Consider the following 25,598-nt stretch of genomic DNA (forward strand, 5'->3'; position numbering starts at 1 on the left):
TGCATGACATTAAAATTACCTTTATAACCAGCAAAAATATCATAACCGTTCACAAATCATAAGGAATGTATGGAGGTAGCATGAGAAATTTCTAAGGGCATATACAATGTATAGTTGTTTAGAAGGATTGTTTATCATAATTTTGTGAAGCCTTATAATTTCATATAAATTTAAACACTTTACCTGAAATTCACTTAATGCTAAGATTACTTAAGTGAGTAATTAACTTAATTTTGCGGGTCCTATGCGGGTTCTATAATACTTGAAAAACATTCTATTTATGCTATAAATTTATTACAAAGCTGTATTGAATGTTGAATTTTACATCATGAGCTAATATAAAAAACAAGTTATTTCAAAAACATTCCCAATGCCAAGTTCCCACTTCCCAGCGTGTTATTAGAAACACAATTAAGAATAGAAGGGAAAAATAAAAAATAAAAAACAGCATTGAAAACTGGAAGATCATCCTTTGTAGGTAAGCAATTAGCAATTTATCATTAATACTTCTGCACCACCATTTTTCAAAATTTTGGGCAAACATAATGGCCCTTTCATGGAGCCACCAATCCTTCAATGGCATAAGATAGAGACTCTGCCAAGTCAGCTTTAAATAGCAGTGCTTGCAAAGCGTGCAACACATCATATTCTGGATCAAGTCTTCGCTGCCAACCCTAAAAGGTCAGAAAGTAAGCTCCTTCGTCATGTTTAAAGACAATCAACAGACCATCTCCACTAATCAGAACTTCACAAAGATGGATATGCAAAATAATGGTTTACACCTCAGGTGGTGATGAAAAGTTGTGCATTTTTAAACAAGTATTCCACCATACTCTCTACATTTTAAAATAATCAGCTATTTTACATGTGCAAAGTATATACTGATCAGTGATATGTCATAGTCAATAAAAAAAGTTGAGAATTTTCCATACCAATAGCAATGCACAAAAACAACATTTCTCATGTTGCCAACATTCATTTCATTTGTATAGGTGTGAAGAATACTTTATAAAGGTGATTCAGAGGGAGAACTTACCTCCAGGACCAATGTGGTAACTATCACAGCGCAAACATTGCCATCGATATTAACTTTACAGCGCCTAACATGCTCAAGCAATTGTTGCATACGATCAGCAGTGTGGACAGATTCACCTTCTGGGGACCTCCAAAGTTCAAACGATTTATCCACCTCCTATTAAATGGTAAGAGATTGTATTGTGAAAAGAAAAGTATAGACTGCTGTTGAAATAAGTACGTGTGACAAACAGCTCTAAATCATTTGTCAACTGTACAACAGTTATGGAGATGCAAGAGAATAGACTATACTGTCTATACATAAAAAAAAAAAAAGAAGAAACAAACACAATCTTTCACCATATTGTCTTGAAGATGATGCATAATATGATGTGTGCACAAATGTTTAGGCACACTTGCGGGCTCAGACTAGGAGACTAGGAGTGCAAAATTAACATGCATTTTTCTTAAGTGGTATGCAATCCCCATAAAATAGGAAACGGGTTTGACCATTAAACAAGGATTCCTAGGTTTTCTGGTGATGTTGAAAACACTTGAGCCCAATTACTTATTGGAAATTTGTGAACCACTAATGTCCAAAACTTCAAAGTATCTATCAACTACAGACCTTCAATCTGCAACTGGTGATCAGAAGTCATATGAATGGCTGTGTTTCAGACATAGGATGGCAAGTAAAGTATAAAATTTGTCACAAATGTAAATATAAAAAAAGGCAAAATTACATTTTTGGTCCCCCTAGTTGTTTTCAATTTCAATTTTGGTCCCCCTTTAAAATTATTGACGAATTTTGTCCTCTTATTTTATCCAATCTTGATCCCCCATTCCAAAATTGGATGTTGACTGTTACAAAGGAATGTTGACTGTCACATGTCACATTCTTATTGGATGATGACTGTCACGTGTCATGTTCTGATTGGATGTCAACTCCATGGAAGATGAAATGCATTGTTGTTGTCATTGGTCGATCAGAACATGACATGTGACAATCATCATTCAATAAGAACGTGACACGTGACAGTCAACATTCCTTTGTAACAGTGTCCAATTCTGGACTAGGGAACTAAGATTGCGTGATTGGATAAAATAGGGGGACAAAATTCGTCAATAATTTTAAAGGAGGACCAAAATCGAAATTGGAGACAAATTGGGAGACCAAATTTACAATTTTGTTAATATAAAACAATATTCAAAAGGTAGTGTTAATAAGATATCAGGATGTTAATACAACTTGTATGCAGAAAAAACATGACAATATTTTTACCTCAATGAAAGATTTCGGATCTGGGCAATTTTGACGTTTTGATAATCTAAGTGTGCACTCTGCAGCAGTGCGGCCATCTTGAAGTGCTATAGCCTTGAAGAATTCGACTAAATATTCTCGTTCTCTCTTAGAAAGTTCAGTAGTCATGCCCACATCAAGGAAAATGACATGAGGCCTTGACTTCAAGAGAGTTGATTTGCTTTTTCCTACTCGGACAAGAATATTTCCAGGATGCATGTCTGCATGGATAAAATTATCCACCTGAAAGAAGAGATATATCTAAGAGAAGGCAATTGATAATTTCACTCAAATGTCTGCTTATATTCATAATATTAAAAATTAGCCATATAACTTGTAACTGCAAGGAAAAGGAAGGATCGTTCTGGATCTCTATGATGCTAAAAAGCATTTAAGAAAGAAAAAAATTGAACAAAACATCCATTCAAAATTCAAATGAAGATCAAGAATCTTCTTTAGTAAAATCCTCAAAGGATCCATCATTTATTCTTTTACAACTTCATCCTCCAGTCCTAAACCCCCCAAGAATATTTCAATAAGGAATTTCAGAATGTTAATGTTGCTTTTTGTTTTCTTAATATCAGATGTTCCAATATGAAGTTATGAAGTAAAGCAAACAAAATAAATTGTATGGAGAATTCAGAATATTTTACCAAAAGCATCTTTAAAAGAGCATGTGTTCCAATATGAGCAAGGGTGCTTTTGAAATGCTCATGTCCTTCAGGCTGGTCAACATAGTGCAAAACACTTTCACCTTGTTCAAAGGTTTCTACCAAAACAGAAGGGTGCACAAGGGGATACAGAGGCATTGGAAATGAAACATCTTTCCATCTCCGGAAATTATAGATAAACCGACTAAGATGCACTGCTTCCCTTGAAAGATCAACTTGAGACATCATAAAAACAGAAAATTGCTGTATGCTTTCATCTAGTCTCAACCACTTCAAATTGGGGAAGAAAGACGAAATCTTGGCAACAAGATTGATAAGGATAAAATCCCTTTTAATTGCTTCAGAAACCCCAGGATGTCGGACTTTCACTGCTACAACAACAGGCTTGGTTTGCTGACCAGGGAATTTGTATTTTAGTGTAGCTCGATGAACTTGAGCAATGCTACCTGAAGCTACTGGTTCCTCCTCAAAATTTTCAAATATTTCAGATAATTTGTGACCAAATGCATTCTCTATACATTTTCTGCTATAGCTAAATTTATGTGATGGCGCTTTGGTTTGAAATTCTGCAAGTTCATCACAGAGATCCCTTGGAAAGAGGTCAGGTCTGGTTGCAGCCCATTGACCCCACTTAATGAACGCTGGACCAGCTTTTTCTAGTGTAACTCGAACAACATGAATCCATGTTTTTCTAAATTGAGTGCCAAAAAAACCAACTAAAGGAGCCATAGCTATGCAAGGACAGAACAAAATCACCAAATAGGCAGCCCTGAGAAACAAGATAAAAATCTCAATGGCTGCCAAGAGAGCTGCAGTTAAATACACATGCCCGTCTTGTGCATGCACATAAAGTGAATCCCTTGTTGGGAAGGATTCTGCTTCAGCCCATTTTCCTTGTGTCCAAGCAAGCTCTCCTATTATGAAGACAATCACACCATGAACAACAAAATTTGATTTGACCATAGCCAAACTTACCGCACGGGCAATTTGACCTATTGGCGGTAGAGCTGGCCCTTTATGGAAACACATCATGTTCCAAACAACTTGACCATGATGATATTTTACATTATTTGCAGGGAGGGTATACAAGTTCCTAGCCCCGCAACTCGTCAAAAAGTTAACCTTCGATTTAAATAACATGAATAGAAATTGTCCTTTGTGTACATGTCTATAGTGTGAGAAAAATTTGTATCTTGAGTAAGGGGGCCCCATGGGATAAAATACTTCCAAGCTGCCTGTCTTGTGAACAGAACGTGTAAACCTTCTAACGTTTCCACAAGCAAGAAGCCTGCACATTACATAAATATTCTTCACATGCTAAAACTCAAACAAAGCTAATACATAGAGTTGAGTGCATAGGAGGAGTGAATTTTAACTGTATAAAAAATAGATGGTTTTTGGTTCTGGGTTGGAGATCACGGGTGTTCCCCAACCCATTGAATCAGAGACTAATATCACTTGCGGTGCATGACTGCCGCTGTCCTAAGGGAATGTTGCACGTGGAGGGAATTAAACACAGGTTCTCCTGCATGTGAATGCAGTGGGACCTTACACCACTGCGCCAACCCTATGAGTTCAAATAGATGGTTAACATATGGTTAAACAATTTATTTGGTTTCTACAGTTGTCTTTATTTTAAGTTTTAGTCCTTATACAACAAAACTATAAGTTTTAATCTCTGCACAGTTTTTTTGTGACAGTTTATTACTGCCAGAAAATTTTTGTAGCAATCTTATATTGTCAGGAAGTTTTATCTGATATTAGTCATACGGATTAAAGGTTCAAAAACTTAATTTTATGCATGTGTAGGGACTTAAACTTACAATTTTCTCGTGTAAGGACTGAAACTAAAAAATGAGGACAACTATAGGGACAAAGTGAATACTTGAACCTTAAAATTAAAAAGAACTAAAACAATTTTGACCATCCATATGTGTTTATATAGCCAAGATTAACACTTCTTACATTCTCAATAGATATGCCCCCAACCTCTGTATAAAGTCAAATTCAGGGGTATAAAGCAACTCACATAAGCAAAACACCAAAGCCTTAAGGTTTGAAATTCCCAAAATAAGGGAGATTTTTTAGCTTTGAAAGTAAATTATCAAAATGGGAAATTTCAGTAGCAGAGTATATCTGTTCCTCTAGAGCCTTTTAATTGAGGTCCATGCAAACAAGCATCTATTAGAGAGGTTCCTCATAACACTATTGAAAGAAAAAACAATCCACTTTGAGGTTACGTTAAGGTATTACGACTAGGACTGAAGAAAGAACCATAAATATGAAAGATAAAATAAACTGAAACAGCAAATGTCAAGCAACAAGAACAAGCCTATTAGCATTAGAATTCGAAATACATTCATGAATGATCCAAATAAGATGAAGGCGTGGCATTACTGAGTATATTATGATTTTAACACAATAAAATGAAAGCATATATATACTAATAAGAATTGAAAGACAGTGTCTTATTGAAAGGTAAAAGATGATGAACCTTGACATGGTGACGAGGGTTTCAGGACAGTGAGGTGCAACGGTGCACACAACATCCTCCTCGTCCTCGAACGGTGCGGCTTACGCGGCGTATGGTGGCGTTGACATGTGTTTGTGACGGAAATACCAAAAATTTTGGTCAAGTTGTTTGTGGGGATCCCCGAAGTGGCCAGTGGCCACTGTTCCCTTCATTTGGTTTGGGCTATGGGCCTGTCATGTGTTTCAGACCACATTTTTTTTAAGAAAATTATTTTTATATTGATCAATTGTTGAGTTTAAAAATGGGTAAAAGACCATTTTGGTCTCAGAGTGTATAAGTGTGTGCTTGAAAAAATTGATTTTAAATAAAATTAATTTTGAAATTATGTGATTTATGTTTGAATATTTTTATTATAAAATCAAGTTAGAAGTAAAATTCAATACAAAAATGTGGATCTAACGCATAAATTATTTAAAATTATTTCAATTTAAAATTAATTTTGAACCCATAATCAATTATGAACTTTTCTTTAATGTGAAAACCAACAAAATGCATCCAAAATCAATTATGGATTCAATCAATAATTTTACATGAAACCTAAAATGCATTAAATCAACGATAATTTAGTCTCTGAAAGAATGAAAATTTTAATCTAGAATTTGAATGAATTAAAATTTGATAATTATATCATGTATACAACTTAATGACAATTTGATCTCAAAACTTTACAATTTAATGTCAAATTGATTCTAAAAAATATAAGTTATTGATAATTTTACAATTTTTACACAATACTGAAACTAAATCAAATTTTTATTCTTTCAGAAACTAAATGATCACCAATTTATACGTTTAGGAACCAAAATGATCATTTAGTTTTAAAAAATTAAGTTGATTTAATTTAAAATTATTAATATTAATTAGTTAGTGTGATTTTGGATTGTTAGTTTTTAAGACGATAGTTCAATATCAGTGTAACTGTCATGTTTGATTGAGTTAATTCAAGGGTGGGCACGGTGGATTCTGATAGCAATGGAGGCATATTTTGATTTGAAACGATGAATTTTAATTGAATTAACTCAAAGTGTAACTGTCATGTTTAGTGGAATTTTAATGGATAGTTGGTTCAATTTCAATATCAGTGTAACTGTCATGTTTGATTGAGTGAAGAAATATGGAAGGTACATACCAGAAGGAATAAGATGAGACATTGTATGTTTTAGTTCATTAGTGGAGGTGGTAGTTCATTAACATTAGGGGAAATGGTTCAAGCTGAGCATGACATAATTTAGGAGGTCAGGCTTGGAAAAAATGATGATTTTCTTGCTTATGTAATAAAACATATTTTTATTGCAATGGCAAGGAGAACAAATTGAAGTTAGGTGTTTTAGCCGGCTACTTTTACCTATATTGAGAATTGACAAAAGTACTTTTACTGGTCATTCAAATTGCCACTATTACCACTTACTGTCCCGGGCAGTAATTGTCGCTAAAAGGAAAAATAAATTGTCTATTTTTCTTTATAATATCACCAAAATTAAAAGGATGGATATGAGCAATTGCCTCCACTAACTTTACAATTTTCTTAATAAAATTCATGTGTATAATAATAAATTGTCCCATTTGAAATAAAATATAAAAGATTAATCTATTACATTGAGTCTTGTTCTCACAAATTTATGTATATAAGTATTGTTCCCATAAAATAATATTTTTGGATCCATCAGTGCTTATCTACATCTTAGAACTATTTTCGTGTTGCATATCCTTTGTATGAAATCAATCACAAATAGTTTCCTTTAGATCAAACTAATGAAATATACAAAATGTTTTTCACTAATTAACTTAGTATATATAAATATAAGTATGACAAGAGGACACAAGTGGAGAAAAGAAAAGGATATAAGACTCCATATCCAGATCGAGATGCTTCTACATTTGACTAATTTGTACATTGGTGTTATTTCTGAAAGTAGAATCTCGATCACTATCTTTTAGCAAAAATTATTTTATGGTCTCGGACCACTACATATCCATAATTACAACCTATTATTATATAATAACATAGTTGGAATATTAAGACTGGTTGAACTATAGTGACACAGACTATATAATAATTTCCCATCTGAATCTATCTTAATACACTCATACACATGCAGTGCAGGAAGAACAAAGTTAGCAAGCTAGAGAGTAGTGTTCATATATATCACCGTGCTAGGAGAGGTTCCAGGCTTTGCCACCTTTCATGTTAAATTTCTTGAGTCTCCCAAAGAACATGACCAAGATAAGGATGAACTTGCCTTTGCTACTCCACCTTCCGGAGAATCCAACCCATGAATCTTTGCACGTCGCATCAGGTTTCAATTGCCTAGCACAGCTGTATCCCATTGACAACCCTACGTTCCCATAAGCACTGCACATTTTTTTCCCCACAATATAGTTTTCATTTAAGTAATACTAGCTACTATCAAGGAATTGAAGCAACATGCATATTAAAATATATTATGCGTTATTTTTCTCAGGGGCCTTTTATAGTGTAAAAGTCATACTGTTTCAAATCTAATGAGAGAAAATCCAATTCCTTATCCTGCACAGGAAACGTGGTACCTAACAAATTTTCAATTATTTTAAGAAAATCTTTTACATCACATGTATGATGTATGGGGCATACTATATATGCATGTTCTTCCTTTTATTTTATTCATAAATATTAATTATTAATTTTATTAAAATATTAGTAGGAGTTGTGAAAGATTCGAATCCATAACATATTTTTTCTTCAATTATAAAGTTAATCTTATAACTTCACATGTTATGTGTGTATCAAGCAAAGAATGTAAAATTATAAGAAAATGATAAATTAAAAATATTCGAGAAAGAGAGAAAAGAGAGGGTTACTTGCCTGATGACTTCTAGGGTGATGTTCAACACATTAAAGTTGAGGGGATCCTCTTTTAAGCTGTTGCTCTCAGTGATGCAAATCAAAATAATGAAAATGACCAAGTAAGAGAGTTGAGAGAATACAAGACACTCCACTACGCTTTTTTCGTTTCTCTTCACATCATTTTCGTGCTCTCTTACTGGTAAAAATGTTGTGTATGGTGGGAGGTACCTGTTACACAAATAAAATGACATTAAATCCACCGAATTATTTGGTTGAATGTACTACTATTTTTCAACAGCAATCATGTTCATCTCTAGATTTTTTTTTCAACCACCACACTTAGAATCTTTAACTTCTTGATGAGATCCAAAGTATCCTACAAATTTTAATCATTTGAACCGATTATAACACTAATAATTAATTCAAGATTTAGTTACCGTAATTCAGTGCTTATTGAATTACACTCATTCGATTTCATCTTTAGATAATATAATCAATTTGATTCCTAATAATAACATAAGTAAATTATTATCAAGCAAATGTTGGATCTCTTAAAATTGCGCATTTTCATGAATAGCAATTTCTATTCTTCATAAAATTAAGAAATTCAAGATAATTTATGAAATTCCTATTACTTCACACACAATTATAATCCTTTTTTTATATTCGTGTGGTCAATCACATCTCATAATTCCTTTTCTGAGTAATCAAAATCACTAGATATATATTCCAGTTCATATGCCACATGTCCGTGGGAGGACAGAATATATGCCAACACTCACTTTTTGCGATTTACGATTCATAGCAAGAAAAAAAAAAGAAAATATATACAAAGAGAATAAATATATAAACTATGCATAGATATCAATTCCTAAATATTCCGGATAAAGAAAATATGATCAATATTCGCTAATTATATAACAAGATTTGAACGCTACAATTAACGTAAATTAGTTTATATATAAAATTATACGGTGCAGTAAAGAAAGTGATATTGAAGCTCGTTGAGTACAGTTAAAATTAGTGAGTTGAAATTCCGTCAAAGAAGCATTTGAATGTTCGTTTGACAAAAGGAAACAGAGATAATATGTGATATACTTTTTTTTTAGAACAATGATATGTGTTATATATATATATATATATATTAATATCAATTAATCATTACATGGTTTAAGATTAAAAAAATCGTTATTTTCTATCTAATATATTATTCGATCATATCCCGACTTAAGGTAAGAACTATAAATAAGTATCATATTTAACAATAATAACATGCCAAAGGCACATATAAGAATGAGTAACGTGACAAGGACTCAAGGAGGGAGTACCCAAAGTAGTCAAATCTTCAAGTTAAAAGATGTATAAACTATCATAACAGACAAGTGAAACAACTGAAAAAAAGAAAAAGAAAGAAACACGCAGTTGTGTTATAAAAACACACACACGTACACACAAATTAATTATTACTTAAAATTTGCATAATATTTTCCGATGATATTTTCTTTATTGCTATCACATCCATTCCTTGTTTTATTTTATCTTTTTATTAAAAAAAAGTGTTATAAAAAATTAATGAAAATAATAGGAGTTTAATTTTATTAGTGTAAAATATTTTACATTAATATTGACTAATTATAAATTAACTTAAATGTTATTTTTTTAAAAAAATATTACAAAAATTAACTATTTTTAATTATATAATATTAGTCATACATAATTAAAAAATATAAAAAAGATTTACGCTTCCAATTAATTTCTAATCATAGAATATAAGAGATTCTTTACTTGTCTTTCTATTGTACGTAGGACCCTGGTCGCAATAGCATACCTTGGTGGTGGAATGTTACAGCTAATGATTACAAAATTTTGTTGCATGTCCTATCATGCAATGTGATTAATGTCAACTTGAAAATGCTAACATGATTAGAAAAATTAGAAGTGGGCCATGCAATGCATGGTGAGGACAAAATTACTAAATTAAATAATTAATTATTACACAACAAGAAAAAATATTAAGAAAATGTAGCAAAAAATATATTAGAAAGAGCAAATAAAGATAGCACGAGTGGAAGAAAATTTTATTTAGAGTTGACATTTTCCCTGGTTTGGACAGTTATAATATACCGGTAGATAGATTTAAAGATAATATATAAAAAATAATTATATACAATATCTCGTATACAACTTTAGTAATAAAATAATGAAACTCTTCCAATTCCGTGGCATTAGATTTTATTTTGCATGTGGCATGGGATGGTGCTCTTGCAAACACTAATTGTAACTAACAAGTAACACCAATAAACTTTTTTTTCGTATAGTTAAAACCAACCACCAATAATCTATGCCACTAAAATGCAATATATTATTCAAAATTTATTTTAGTTGTTAGTGCAAATACCATTTCCTTGGATCAGCATAGCATAGTGGTAGAAGTTTGAGTAATTTATATAAAGTATTAAACTTTTTTATATCTTTATTTTACAAAAAGGTAGCATTGCCTTGAAAACAAACTGAATGTACGTATATATACTACTATATCTTGTGCTGTTAGTTATTTCTGAAATAGGGGATACAAGTCGTTTTTTTCTTCTTTTTTTCTTTATTGAAAAGCGTTATCTAAAAAAAACTCTTTTAAATGGTATTTTTTAATGATTTTTAAAATACTATTTTTTTAGATGGGGAGACAATAAAAATTACAGAGGGTGATTTAATTTTTTTTAAATTGAGATGTATACTTCAGAACATAATTCAGGTACAACAGATATGCGTAACTTAATTCACCAAGAAAAGATATGCGTAAATTCTGAACTATTATTATTAATCGAATTTGACATTTTTACAGCCCATTTTACACCAATTTTACATTTTTATTTTCTTTACATATGATTTTAATTGATATTTTTTTATATTCTTAATTTTTGCATTATTTTAACCCTCTTCCGTTATGTTAAGAAAGACAGAAGAAAAAGATGAGAAAGATTAAATGTGAAAGTAAATTAAAAATTTAAACTTGTGAAAATTAAATGCGAATATAATAATTTGTATTAAAAATAATGCCAATTCAATAACTTTTTTCATACATGAGAATGTGAGAGTAGATATTAGTTAAGTATTTGTGATATTTTATTTTCATCTTAACCATTAAGTTCACGAGGGAAAAAAATCTTGATTAATTTAAAATTTGACTAAAAAATAAATAAAATTTCATCAAAAATTGATTTTCTAAATAATTGAATTTGAATTGTATGCAAATAAGTATTTGTGATATTGAACTATAAGTGCTCACATATAATTATATATACTTTAGTAATTAGGCATCGTTACCTTAGATAATCCGAACAAGAAATTATTAGGTAACTTAAAATTATCATGTCATTTGCAGTCTTGGTTAATGATTATCTGATAAGTTAATCGTTGATCGGTCATCATAGATGATCTAATAATTTCTCGGAGACAAAGATAGAGTAGTAGTGACTTACATCATGACAACGAAGAGTACCAATATGGCTGAAGATATGGAGGAGAGATCAAAGACAGATTCACCAGAGTGTCTCGCGTTTGTGACTTGAAACAACGACGCCACCACTTTCTCATACACATTCAAACCCTCCATGATTTTGGTGTTCCACTCCACAGAGCAAAACATCACAAACTGAACAAGATTGAAACCCAACACAGTTGCAACCAGGAGGCAACAATGAAGAGCAGAAAGCATGTGATCATACCCCACGTCTTTGAAATTCTTCAGCAAGTGCGAGTATTCCTCTCTTCTGGTGACCCTTTTCAGAGCCATTATTACAAGCCTCAAGCACGGTGGGTAAAGGGTGTTACCTAGAAGGATGTGTGGGAGGACCAGGAGAAGAAGCCCTGAATTCTTCTTGAAAACCATCATGTTCTCGTTGGTGGGGATGAAACCACAACTAGCAAACGTGGAAACTATGGTAAACAAGGAAAACGTTGCAATCTTTATGCCTTTGTTTTTCAGTACTTGTCTTGCACTTGGTACCAAAGTTATGTACAAAGAAACAAAACTAAAGCCAACAAATTGAACCACAACAAGGTAACCTAAAACTACAAAAGTCAGGAAACTAAGACAGTTATACTTAAGTCTATCACTGTCGTTAAAGGACTCTACCGTGCCCTTTGGAACGTTAATATTACTTTTAGTTTTTTTTATCTGCAGGAATTGAAGATATGTATCAGGAAGTTTACTATCACTTGGTTTGTGGTTTTCTGATTCTGAGTGATCAATAGAAACTAAACCAAGTTCAATTTGATTGGCATTAATTGGGGGCTTCTTTGTGGGTGAAAAAGGATTGGTGTTATCGTTATTTTTGTCTAAACCACATATATGTTCCACCGGAGAAAATTCTGATTGAGTCTGATATGAATGATGGGTGGGAACTTTATTTTGGACACTTTGGGTGAATTTATACCTAGCAAATATAAGGTCGAGCACGGAAGTGAAAACTTCACCACCAACAAACATGAGAAGGGTGAGGAGAATTAGTTGAGAATTGGAGAAAACCTCCATTTCAACAGCTACCATGCTTGAAACTGTGGAAGCAGAAACAGAAGTGTAAAAGAGGTCCAAGTCATTTGGTCTAACGGGGGTTCTAGGCTTTGAGACCTTGAGACCTAGGTAACCAAGCAGAGAAAGGATCACGAAATAACAAAGTTGAACGAAGAAGGGGTGGACATGGAAGGCTAGAAAATGGACAAAGAATCCAAGGCTGTGTGGGAAAAAACTACAAAAACGATGTTGTTTTTGGCTCAAGTAGGCAAAATTCTTCATTATTGTTTTTAATTGAACGAGTACCAGAAGGGTCTTGGTGAGGATGTAGGTCTAGTGGGAGCAATTTATAAAGCAATAAAAAACATCTGTTCATGTGGGCTCTTGGTGACCTCATGTAAGTCTAATTAAAATAATGTTCTTTAATTAATAGATTAATTATGTTTTTAGTTTCTAAATTTTTTAAAATTTTCATTTTTAATTTCTAAACAAAATTTTGAATAATTTTAGGCCTTGAATTTATTCTGTTAACACTTTTAGTCTCACCGTTAAATATTATTATTAGATAATGCGTGACATTTATTTTACTAATATTTTGTTATGTTTAGTTGTGATAAACTTTTTGACCGTTAAAATTCGTTAAATATATGATTTGCTAAAATATTAAAAATGATTTAAATAACTTTTGATGGTTATAAACTGTCAGAAAATGTTTTTCCACTGAGTTACGATCTTCTTTTGATTTTTCCTTCCTTGTTTTTGGGCATCGATCGGTTCTTTATATTCACAGACGAGGGATGACCAAAAAGAGAACAATATTTACATTAACAAAGTATAGCAAATAGATCTCGAAGATAAATTCTTGCAAAACCAAAAGTTGAGTCTCAAAATAATAAAAGTTAAAACGGTGCCATTTTCCCCTACTGTAACCAAGACTCTCAAGTATATTCACACTTCCAAAGTCTTGCTTACAGTGTGTTATACCTCCATGCATGCTCATGCGGATTTTTTTTTTCGACGGGAACCAAGACTCTCAATTGTGTTATACTTCACACTTCAATGAAATTGAGATTGCCTGATATTCTGGCTAATTATGCTTCTTGTAGTGTGAATTTGAAATTTCAAATTGGGACATTTTGTGGATATTTGTTGTTGTCTGATAATGTTGGGTCGAGGTTGCATTGATTTTGGAGTCAACTATATATGAGTAGGAGTTTGGAAAAGAAAAAGCTTTTCAAGGATTTGTTTGTGTATTATCGATTACAGAAATAATTTCAAAGAGTAGACGAGGGGGCTTCAAAATCAAGGTATGCATTTCTCACCGTCGCAGAATGATTTAATAATATTTTAAAAACCTTCTTTATTCAATTTTATGGAAGCTTTTAGATGTCAAAAAGCTGTCACAAATATTTTGAAATAATTAAAAACAGCCGCCACCTCATCACATAGACAAGGATGAGAAAAAGAAAATGTAAATAAACATTTAGAGACTAAAACGGTTCAATTTTATGTTCATGGATTAAAACTGAAAAGTTAAAAAGTTTATGGATTGAAAACATAATTAATCATTATTTTGATGAATTTAAGATATATCATCATGTTAAAATATAAGTTTAAATGTAACTCAATCATAAAAATTAATTAATATAATAAAGGTTATGCTCCAGTTATATATTTTATATTTTAAAGTAAGTGTATCACTTATCGATATATGTGAGACTAGGATTTTTATAATATATATGCAAAAAGGAGGAGCATAAACATGCATAGTACTCCTCGTACGGCTTCACCTGAATGAGAAGGAAATCTTCTACCTTAAGTGGACATTCAAAATAATAAATCTGTTATAAATTATTGATAATTTAATCTTATATAATTTATTGTGGTTGTTATAATTTGATCATTTATTAATTAGTTTCTTCTAACCTGTCATGTTCTCACATTATACTCCACCAGAGTATGGAATGACGCGTGGAGATATTCAAAGTAAAAAACCTGTTATGTTCAGTGTCAGAATAAATATTTGTTACTGTTGCACCTTGCGTTCCTCTGAAACAGCGTATTCATGTTTGTCGTTTGATTTGAATTAGAGAACTTGTGATATCTGCAAATGGAATTTACTGAGTTAAATTTAATTTTTTTAAAAATAATAATATGGTAATATATAGTCTTGTTTCTTTTTTATGACACTTTTTACAACAAAGAGATAGAAAGAAAAGAATGAAAAATAGGTTATAAAACGGATAATATGCATGATTAAGAATAATAAAAAATTATAATTTTTTTAAGTGAAAATAAAATTATTCTTCCAAAAACACTGGTTGACTTAAAGGAGAATGATATCAAATGATGGATCGATAAAAGTGAAATATGATCGATTCCCCAAAGTGTTAGTTATCAAACAAGCAATTAATTTTTTCAAATGTCTCCCCCACTAACTTGTTGCATCTTCCACTTTGAGCATGTTAATTGATGTGGGCATCATACCACCACAAACAAATTAATGCACCTCTATTAATTATGGATGCTGTGTAATTTTTCATGAGATTATGTGGTCTGTGTGTGACGAAATTTCATCTGCCGCTTTATCTTTAAAGACACTAATTTTAATTCATTTTAATATAAAAGTACGTTAAACCATAATTAAAGCTGAATTCTTAAGCTATTAAATACATTTTTAAAATATTTTAAATAAAAAATTCAATTGTTATTATCAACAAACCTGTATTATTAATAAAAATAAGAGAAATTTACGTATGTATCTGATATTTTATCTTCATTTTTACATTAGATTTCAATAATATGTGTAAAACGAAATTATCAATAGTTGATTATAACTTTATATCAAAATTTAAATTAATTATTATAAAAATCCAAAATGCAATAAATATACATATATATATATATATATATATATATATATATATATTCAAATATATTTATTATAAGTTAATCTCAACTATATTATCATTTTTAGATTAAAAAAATAATTATAAATTTGATTTTATAAAAATAAATATTCATCACAAGCAATGTACTAACTAAAATACAAGTGTGTGTTTAATTGTATATTTCATCACCTAATTATCATAATTTTATGAATTTTACCAATCCAAGTTTTATCACGAATTTTATAATTTAAAATTTTTCAATTTTTGTATATTTTTTCATCATGTTAATAACAAAATGATATCTTTTCATAAAAATTGATAACTTTTTATACATGTCAGCATGGGTAAATGCGTAAAAAAACAAAAGATGAGTGATAAAATTTGTGAAAAAAATTTGGATGGTACAATTTATAAAATAATGAAAGTTGAGTGATAAAATATATGATTAAGCCTAACTATGCAATTGTTATCATCAAGCATGTGGATATCAATAGAGGCTGAGATTGGTCAAACTTAAATACTTATAGTGAAAGAGCTTGCCACTCATAATAGTCATATATGTCTCAAAGATAATTGTCTTTATAATAAAAAGTATGCAATTGTCTTAATTAGTTAGAACACAGTTTGTTGTCACCTATAATAATATTAATAATGAGATAAATGCAATCAAAATTGAATAATTAGTTGTCAAAACTTTCTCGACATTATTAGAATGTTTTCACTAACAACATATTCCTCCACTATTTCAATGATGGTTTTACAATATATGGCAGCCTTGGTTCCATTGGGTGTATCAATTTGTCCATGGTGTTTTTGAGCCTTATGTGTGTAACAAGTTTAATTATTTTTTAAAATATATAACTTTCCCTTTTAATTCAAACAATACGTATATTTTATTTATGAGACACTTATAGTCAATCACTAGTTATAAGTTCTTTGTGATCAATCAACAGTGTTGCGCTTTCAACTTGAAGGCATGAACCAATTAAAATGTCAACTTAATTATTTTCAATTAACTATTTAATTAGCGAGTAATTTTCAATCAGTATTCAATTTTGCTGGAATTAAATTTCACAAGAATCTTAATTATGTGATTTTTGACAAACTTAGACACAAAATATTTGATTTTAAGCTTAAATTGTGAATTTTTTTTTAGCCAATTCAATGTTTAGATTGAAGCTTTAATAGATAAAGACATGATATGCCTCCATCCGAAAGATCTCGATAATAGCTAACAATCAGGGATGGATGGAGAGAGAGGCAGGAAAGAGCACGAGTCTTCTTTCCCTTAACATTTCTCATATATATATGATCAACTCAATCGCAGACCACCTTTATAGGTGGTCTAATATGTACCATTATTCACAACAATTGGATCAATGTAAGTTATATCCTTTTATTATGCATCCTCTGCATCAAATTTTTCCCTTTCTCTTCCTCTTTGGCAGCCCCTTCACCTCAAAGTTTTATCGCTTCTGGCAAGCCTCCGTCTCTTCTAACAATGCTCCATCGGTTTCCTCAATCCTCCATTGCCACCATTCCCACCTTCGACGTTGTTGCTTGCCTTTCCTTCATCACGAAGAACGACCTTAACATTTTGCCACAAAGAACGATCACAAGGAGGGTCGATCGTATTGACCGTTGGCAACGAACGAAATCCAAGTCACGATCATGGGCTCCCACTGTATTTGCTGCTCTTCGCCTCCGGCAACGACACCTCTAGTGGCAACAACGACAAGTGACTTATTGACAACAACATCGACACAAAAAAATTCAAAACTTTTTCAACAATTTTGTTTGTGTGTTCATTGTTAAATCTGGTTGCGTCCAAGTCCCATTGGACTGTACTAAATAATTAAATCTCTAAAGTTTTGATGTTAACAAAGTATAAATTTTATGTGTTAACCTTTCATGCTTAAGTTACAGGTTCATATATCTCTATGAGATATGGACAAAAAAGCATGAACAAAAATGCTCTGGACGATAGGCTAAATATCAGTCATTGGACAATACTACTTCAACATCCAATCCTAAGAAGACAAGTGTTTTAGCACTTCGCTAGCAATACAAAAGCAATGAAATAGTTACTCAATCCTCAAGTACTGAAAACAATCATCAGAAAGCAACATCCATATGTTCAATAAGAAACCCGTGCCATAGTGCTCAAAAGGGAAGATTTAAATTGTCTTGTCTTGAAATTCTTAATTCCTTTTGTTTTATGTTGTTAACGTTTCTTTCGACTTGTATGCTGAAAGTTAGCTTTGAGAACTAGGCGGCACTGACAAATTGTACTCTTTTGAAGATATGCTGCAGAAAGTGTTTGTGGTCTTCACTTTCTCTCTCTGCACAATAGTGGCCCTATGTCAAGCGACAAAGCTATTAGACAATGGTTAGTTGGGATCTCTCAACAGATTGAAGCTCTAAAGTCTATATAAAGCTTAAAGATGTTTGTGTTAAAAACGTCGAATCATAAGAGAATAATCAGAGACAAAACGAACAAATGTTGTAACGCTGTCAGTTTTACTAGATGAAGGAAACTCGAGCAAATTGAGTGAATCTTAGCTTTGCTAAGTTTGCGAGTTTCATTATATGCAAGCTTATTGTGCAAACACTCTTTAAGTGATTAAGAATATTTTTTCTATCAAACACATATTTTTTGTGAAAGTCAGGAATGACTTAGTGACAAAGAATACTTGGGTCTTAATCTTAAGGGGAGATTAAGTGTAGTGCTAGGAGTTGCCTAGAGAGTACTCGTTGTAGCCAGAGGTGACATAGAGAATATGTGGTTGTAATCAAAGAATTGATTAATGGAACCTTTCAAGGTTTAAAGAAGAACGGGATGCACCCAAAGAGTTGGGGTGAACCAGTATAAAACCTTTGTGTTTTCTTTATTGCTTCTATATAACTAGTTTTTTTCCTATAAATTACTCCTATATTATTGTATCCAAGTTTTGTGAACTGGTTTTCTAAACACAACATGATTTTGAACTTGGATGAAACCCATCGTCCATTGATATCTGTTTGAGAAAAACTTTTAAAAGTCTTTGAAAGATTTAGTTTTTATCCATCACACTATTCAACCCCCATTCTAGTGTGTTTCAGGTACATCATTTGTGAATGTACAAATACATGATTTTGATGATGCCAAAGAAGAATCAAACAAGGTTACTTCAAAGGATAAGCATTGCTTCAAGATTAATACAACATTGTTTCAACAAATAAAGTCTTGCTTCAAGATTAACTCAAGATCAAGCATTGCCTCAAAACAAAGTGTTTCCAAGACATCCAAGGCTTTGGTAATCGATTACTAAACAATATAATCGATTACCAGAAGACAATTTTGAAAAATAATTGTCAAAAAGGGTTTTGAATTTGAATTTTGAACCTATAATCGATTACCAGATGTTTGTAATCGATTACCAGCAACGAAACTCTTGAAATTCAAATTCAAAAGTTATGATCCTTCAAAAATATAAGTGTGTAATCGATTACCAGAAACCTGCAATCAATTACCAGCGAAAAAATTCAGAAAAAGCTTTTTGAAAAGACACATCTCTTCAAACCATTTTGAAAAGGCACGATGGGCCTATATATATGTGTGTCTGATTTCAAGAAGCAAGAGAGAGATATTCCAGGAGAACTTCATTGTCAAATGTTCTCTCAACAACTCTTGGGCAAACACTTGCAAATCTATTGAGAGTTCATCCAGGAACTTCAAATTATATTATCTACCCTAAAGGAGAGAAATCTTTTTGTTCTTCTCAGAAAGTCAATTGTAATCAAGAGACTGGTTGTCTCTTGAATTGTAAGTTTCCTGAACACAAGGGAAAGAGATTCCTTGGGTGTTTCAGAAGTTGTAAAAATGATTTTTACAAAGATAGTAAAAAATCTCAAGTGGGTTGCTTAAGGACTGGATGTAGGCACGAGAAGTAGCCAAACCAGTATAAATCAAGTTTGCATTTTTCTCTTCCTTTATCTCATTTATTTTATTACAATCAATTTTATCTTACACATTTAAAAGAACATTGTTAAATTGATTGCTTCTTCTTCTTCTTCTTCTTCTTCTTCTTCTTCTTCTTCTTCTTCTTCTTCTGCATTCTAATTAAGCATATCATTTAGAAGTGTGAATGTATGTATACATGATTTTGATGATGCCAAAGAAGAATCAAACAAGGCTGCTACATTTGCTTCAAGATTAATACAAGATTTCTTCAACAAACAAAGCCTTGATTCAAGATTTCTTCAAGACCAAGCCTTGCCTCAAAACAAAGGGTTTCAAAGTCATGCACGGCTCTGGTAATCGATTACCAGAAGGGAAGTTTGAGAAATTGTTGTTGAAAAGGGTTTTGAATTTGAATTTTGAACATGTAATTGATTACCATATGGCTATAATCGATTACCAGCAACGGAACTCTAGAAATTCAAATTCAAAAGTCATAACCCTTCAAAATATGACTGTGTAATCGATTACCAGAAATCTGTAATCGATTATCAGTGAGAAAACTTCAGAAAAGCTTTTTGAAAAGATACATCTCATCAAACCATTTTGAAAAGGCAGGAAAGACCTATATGTATGTGTGTGTCTGACTTCAAAAAGAAATGAGAGAGATTCCAAGAGAACTTCATTGTCAAATGCTCTCTCAAAAGAAACTCTTGGGCAAACACTTGCAAATCCATTAAGAGTTCATCCATGGACTTCAATTATAATATCCTTCTCTTCAAGAGAGAATTCCTCTTCTTTCTTCTAATATAAAGAGATTGATTAAGGGACCAAGGGTCTCTTAAGTTTTTAGGAATTATGAACACAAGAGATGGATTGTCCCTGTGTGGTTCAGACTTTGTAAAAGGATTTTACAAAGAGATAGTGGAAAATCTCAAGTGGGTTGCTTGAGTACTGGACGTAGGCACGGACTTTGCCGAACCAGTATAAAACTGTGTTTGCATTCTCTCTTCCCTTATCTCATTTATTTTGTTGCAATCAATTTTGTCTTGCATGTTTAAAGAACATTATTAAATTGATTGTTGCTTCTTCTGTATTCTAAGTCTATCCCTCTTAAGTTATTGAGGCCGCTGGTCCAACAAGAAGGAGGTTAAAAGTTTGTTAGTGGAAAATTTTGAAACTTAATTCACTCCTCTCTTAAGTTATTGAGGCCACTTGTTCAACATCATTCATAAAAATCAAACCTTTTTGCTTGGGTGCAATTTTTCTGCGCCTGTTTATTTTCAATGGATTTCCAATTTTCTAACACAATTCTGAACAATGAAGGGAGAAAAATGTCCTCCAACATGTTTTTCCTGGTTTTCATTGATGTAGAGAGATAAAAAAAAAAGGAAGGAGAAATATGATGCACCATAATGGTGGGTTTCAAACTTCTTAGTTTATTTTTTTCTTGAATAAAAATTGGATCAAATTTGATTTTCATAGATGGTGGGTGGGTTTTGATTATTAAAGAGAAAGTAAAGGTGGAAGTGGTGGCTTGAAGGTTGAGGGAGACAAATGGAGAGTACAACAAAGGAGAAGGGAGCAAAAAAAATGTCATCATTTTCAAAATCATCTCTAGCAAAAACAGTGGTAGGGCAACTTTTTTTGGGAGAAAAATAATTTGGTGTGATATATGTAAGATATACCTATTAATAAATGATTAATCCAAAGGTCAAAAGCTTATGATTCATAATGAGCCACCTAGTAAGTGGTCCACCGAAGCAACGCCCAAAACTATATATATATATATATATATATAAGATAGTTAATATAAAATTATGAAAAATTAATTGTGTTTGTTGTTTTTATGATAATGATTAAGGTTATTATCATTTAAAATAAAATTTAGTTTCAATTTTATGTGTAAAATTAATAAATAATTTTTTAAAAATGATTTCTTATTAAAAGTTAAATATTTAAATAATTACAAAAGAATAAATTTTTTTAATACCCTTTAATAAGTTTTTGGATCTATCAATTGCCATATGACATGACTTTTGTAATCACCATCACTACAATGATAACTAAATAATTAATATCGAGAAAAACTTTGTTGTATTTTATTTTAAAATATTTATGAACTTTTTGCATTTGAAAAAATCAAAAGCCAAAATTTACAACTTAGAAATAAGATCCAACTTCAAATTTTTACTTGAATATAATTTTCCTTCTCTCGAAATTCTTAACATTTTACCTTATAATTTTCCTTACAAGCCTTATGTATGTAGTTGATACATATGTCATGTCTTTTGGTTTATTAAGTTAGAAACTTCTTTTCACCATTTTTTTTTTTGCTAGAACTTATTTGTAGCAAATTAACCATTACACAAGCTATTTTGCAATTGTATTTGTCTTCATATTGGAATTTAGAACATCATTCATGATAGTGAACATATGATTTATATCTATTGGCCAAATGTTCAACACAAAAATGTCTTGTCAATTGTTGTTCACATGCCAAAATGCTAAAAATTTGTGCATATGGAATTCATTTATCAAAAGCATTTCAAATCGTGCGTAACTCATGTTGGAGTTTGCTTAAATCATTTTTAGTAGACTCTACATTGTTGTTGCATGGGATTTTAGAACCTTGACAACTTTTCTCTCTAATGGTACAACATTTTAGAACTAACAAGTTTTACAATTCTTAATTGTAAAACAACAATTAAGAACTATAAAACAAAATAAATATTAAAAAACATTGGTTTCTAGAAAATCATTTTAAAAGTATCTACTTTCTAAGATGGTTTTTAGAATATTATCTTTAAATCCAAACTTTTTTTAGCATTATTTAAACAAAAAGTCTAAGATTCTATGACGAATTCTAAAAAAATGATGTAAAAACCGACATTCTAAGACGGTTTGAAAATCGTTGTAAAAAAATATTCACTTTCTACAACAACGGATTCAAAAACGATTCATAACCGTCATGGAAAGTGCTTAAAAGTCGTCTTTGAAAGAGCTTTTTCTAGTAGTAACTTTTGGGAATAATTTTTTGTTTTTAAGATTTCAGAAATTACTTTCTAAAATATTATTTTTGTATTTGAAAAATACTTTCAAGAATGCTAAAAAATAAAATTGTGTTATGAAACGTAGTTTTTGGAATGCTATATTGTATTTCGAAAAATACTTTCTAGAATGATACAAAAATTCAAATAAAATACAAGGACCATTAAAAACTATAAAAAGGAAAAATTGTACAATAGTGAATCAATTGAAGTGGAGAAAATATATGATTGATATCGACCATTAAAAATATATAAGGGAAGTGTACTTAGCCAAAAGGGAGAATGGATATAACAATAGTCTTGATTATTGCTAAATATGAGATAGTTTGATAGTCAATTTTGGGTAATAAATGGGTGTAATTTCTTTATGTTGGACAAGTGACCTCAATAACTTAAGAGAGGGGGGGTGAATTAAGTCTTAATTATTTTTCGACTAACAAGTTTTAATCCTCTTTTAAATGATATGTGATAGATTTAGAATGTAGAAGAATAAGCAGCAATCAATTTAACAATGTTCTATAAATGTGCAAGATAAAGTAAATTCCAATAAAAATAAACGAGATAAGGGAAAAGAGAATTGCAAACTCAATTTATATTGATTCGACCACTTCCTGTGCCTATGTCCAGTCCTCAAGTAACCCACTTGAGATTTTCCACTATCCTTGTAAATCCTTTATAATTTTTGAACACACCTTAGGATCCCTTATCCTTGTGTTCAATTTTCTCACACGCCAAGAGACAAACAATCTCTTGATTACAACTGAGTTTTATAAGATGAACAAAATTATTTCTCTCTTTTAGAGTAGATGATACAACTTGAAGTTCTTGTAAGAATTCTCAATAATTTGCAAGAGTTTAGCCAAAATTGTTTAGAGAGATTTTCACAATTAAGTTTTCTGAGAATTCTCTTTTTTTTTTTTGAAGTAGAGACATATATCAAAATTTGAAGAGATGTGTCTTTTCAAAAAGTTTTTCTGAAACTTTTTCACTAGTAATCGATTACACAGTTATATTTTTGAAGAGTTATGACTTTTCAAAAGTTTTTCTGAAATCTCTTTGCTGGTAATCGATTACAGGATTCTATTAATCAATTACACATATCAAAATTCAAATAATTTTGTGCCTTTAGTTCATCAGTTCAAAATTTCAAAAAGTTATTTTCATAAACTCTTTGGTAATTGATTATCAGTTCAAAAAGATATTATTTGAACTGATTTAACTTTAATAAAAGAATTTTGATAGTAAGGATTTTCAGACCCAACAATAGCAATCAAATTTGAGATTCTTGTAACAAATTGACTAATTTCTTATCTTAGATTTTCTTGATCTTGTTTGTTGACTTGATTCAATCCGTGCTCATTAAGTAAACATTTTGGCAACATCAAAACCTGCATGATATACATTCACACTTTACTCTATTATTGTTTTAAGGAAATAATGAAGAAATTAACATCTTTGTAATTTCTTATTAGCAGAATTCAAAAGAAGAAGATTTCAAGTGCTTTAGAGGAAAAATTGATGTAAAAACTAGAAAAAAGGCCTTGAAGAAAAGTTGAAAAAATTGGACAGCTCACTTAGCATGCATTGTAGGCTTAGTGCACACTCCAGACTTAGCCCACACGGTAGACTTAGCGCGCGCTGCAGGCTTAGTCCACAGAAAGTCCACAACGAAGCCCAAATGTGCGCATAGTGCGAAAGCTCACGCTAAGCGCGGATTCAACGTGAAAATTAAGCTACTTGGAGCCTATATAAGGAGAAAGAAGCAAAAGGGAAAGACACACCGAGTCTCAGAGCTCTCTAGTGAAGAAATCCAAGTCTGAGTCTCTCCCTTAGGGGAAACCCTCTTTCCTTAGTCATTCCCCTTTTCTTACTTCTAGTCATCCAGCCTCTACTTTTACTAGCCTTTGAAGTGTAAAGTCTCTCATGGCTATGAGAGGTTAACACCCATCTATTGGAGCCTAATAGCCAATGCCCTTGTAATGTAACTGTTCTTCTTATCTATTAATGCAATTTTAATTTCTATTGTCCTTTTTCTGCTCTTCATCTTGTTAGCTCTTTGGCAAGTGTACCAAATCGCTCGTAGTAATAATTTCTCGGTAAGCCGAGTGTCGTACCACAGGGATTTTGTTGCACTTATGTGAAGTACTTTTCAGTTTATAAATTGTAAATTTAGTAAATATAATTTAAATCTAGCAAGGGATAAGAAATTTAAAATTTAAAATAAAAGATAAAGATAATAGATAAGATAAAAGAAATTTGAAATTTAAAATAAAAGATAAAGATTATAGATAAGATAAGATAAAAGATTTAAAATTTAAAATAAAAGATAAAGATAATAGATAAGATAAGCTAAAAGATTTAAAGATAAGATTAGAAGATAAAATATTAAATTGCGATAAAGATAACTACTTCTACGAAATTCAAATAAATAAAATCTAAATCTACTAAATCTAAATACTTACTCCTAAAACCCAACAGTAAAATAAGGAATAACTACTTCTAAGGAAAACCAACAATGAAAATAGGAAATAAAACCTATATATTAAAATCGCTAAAACCTGACAAGTCTAATTAGCCCAGATATATGGATTCTGGATTTGTCTGTTATCAATACCAGTGAACTAATTCTGCCCCACATCTATCCATTTACTTGTCCCTGATGCCTCATGATGACAAGCCTACCTTAATTACGTATCTTCCAAATGCCCTTTGCGAAGACTCAATAACTAAGATGCATTAGGATTACATTCTAGATGTTTGCTAAAGCATGGGCATTGAGGCATTAAGTCATGCTGACCCAATGATTTCTTTCTTTTATTGTTCTATTAAGCGTTACCCTCTCCCGAGTGGCCTAACCCTTAA

General features: G+C 31.3%; 2 protein-coding genes across 2 annotated transcripts; both read right to left on the reverse strand.

Moving 5' to 3' along the window:
- Positions 1 to 259: 259 nt before the first annotated feature.
- LOC100795543 (probable serine/threonine-protein kinase abkC) lies at positions 260 to 5,716 on the reverse strand. Its single transcript, XM_003527277.5, has 5 exons — positions 5,480 to 5,716; positions 2,968 to 4,273; positions 2,297 to 2,557; positions 1,037 to 1,192; positions 260 to 674 (listed from the first exon to the last, which is right to left on the reverse strand). Exons 1-5 carry the CDS (start codon positions 5,485 to 5,487, stop codon positions 555 to 557), a joined length of 1,851 nt encoding a protein of 616 aa, XP_003527325.2. The 5' UTR covers positions 5,488 to 5,716; the 3' UTR covers positions 260 to 554.
- A 1,630-nt stretch (positions 5,717 to 7,346) lies between these two features.
- On the reverse strand, positions 7,347 to 13,170 carry LOC100797835 (sodium transporter HKT1). The gene is made up of 3 exons (XM_006582195.3): positions 11,822 to 13,170; positions 8,361 to 8,570; positions 7,347 to 7,871 (listed from the first exon to the last, which is right to left on the reverse strand). Exons 1-3 carry the CDS (start codon positions 13,135 to 13,137, stop codon positions 7,673 to 7,675), a joined length of 1,725 nt encoding a protein of 574 aa, XP_006582258.1. The 5' UTR covers positions 13,138 to 13,170; the 3' UTR covers positions 7,347 to 7,672.
- Positions 13,171 to 25,598: the final 12,428 nt, after the last annotated feature.

The sequence above is a fragment of the Glycine max genome, chromosome 6 (genome assembly GCF_000004515.6).
Source record: "Glycine max cultivar Williams 82 chromosome 6, Glycine_max_v4.0, whole genome shotgun sequence".
NCBI lineage: Eukaryota > Viridiplantae > Streptophyta > Magnoliopsida > Fabales > Fabaceae > Glycine > Glycine max.

Bases quoted from the DNA above. Each gene is read 5' to 3' on its own strand.
- LOC100797835 (XM_006582195.3), bottom strand. From the start codon at position 13,137: ATGAAGAATTTTGCCTACTTGAGCCAAAAACAACATCGTTTTTGTAGT. The intron at 8,571-11,821 runs GTAAGTCACTAC...TTTGTGTAACAG, and splicing joins GTACTCTTCGTTGTCATGAT to GTACCTCCCACCATACACAA. The intron at 7,872-8,360 runs GCAAGTAACCCT...AAAAATGTGCAG, and splicing joins ATCACCCTAGAAGTCATCAG to TGCTTATGGGAACGTAGGGT.
- LOC100795543 (XM_003527277.5), bottom strand. The intron at 2,558-2,967 runs GTAAAATATTCT...CTCTTCTTTCAG, and splicing joins CTCTTTTAAAGATGCTTTTG to GTGGATAATTTTATCCATGC. The intron at 675-1,036 runs GTAAGTTCTCCC...CTGACCTTTTAG, and splicing joins TTACCACATTGGTCCTGGAG to GGTTGGCAGCGAAGACTTGA.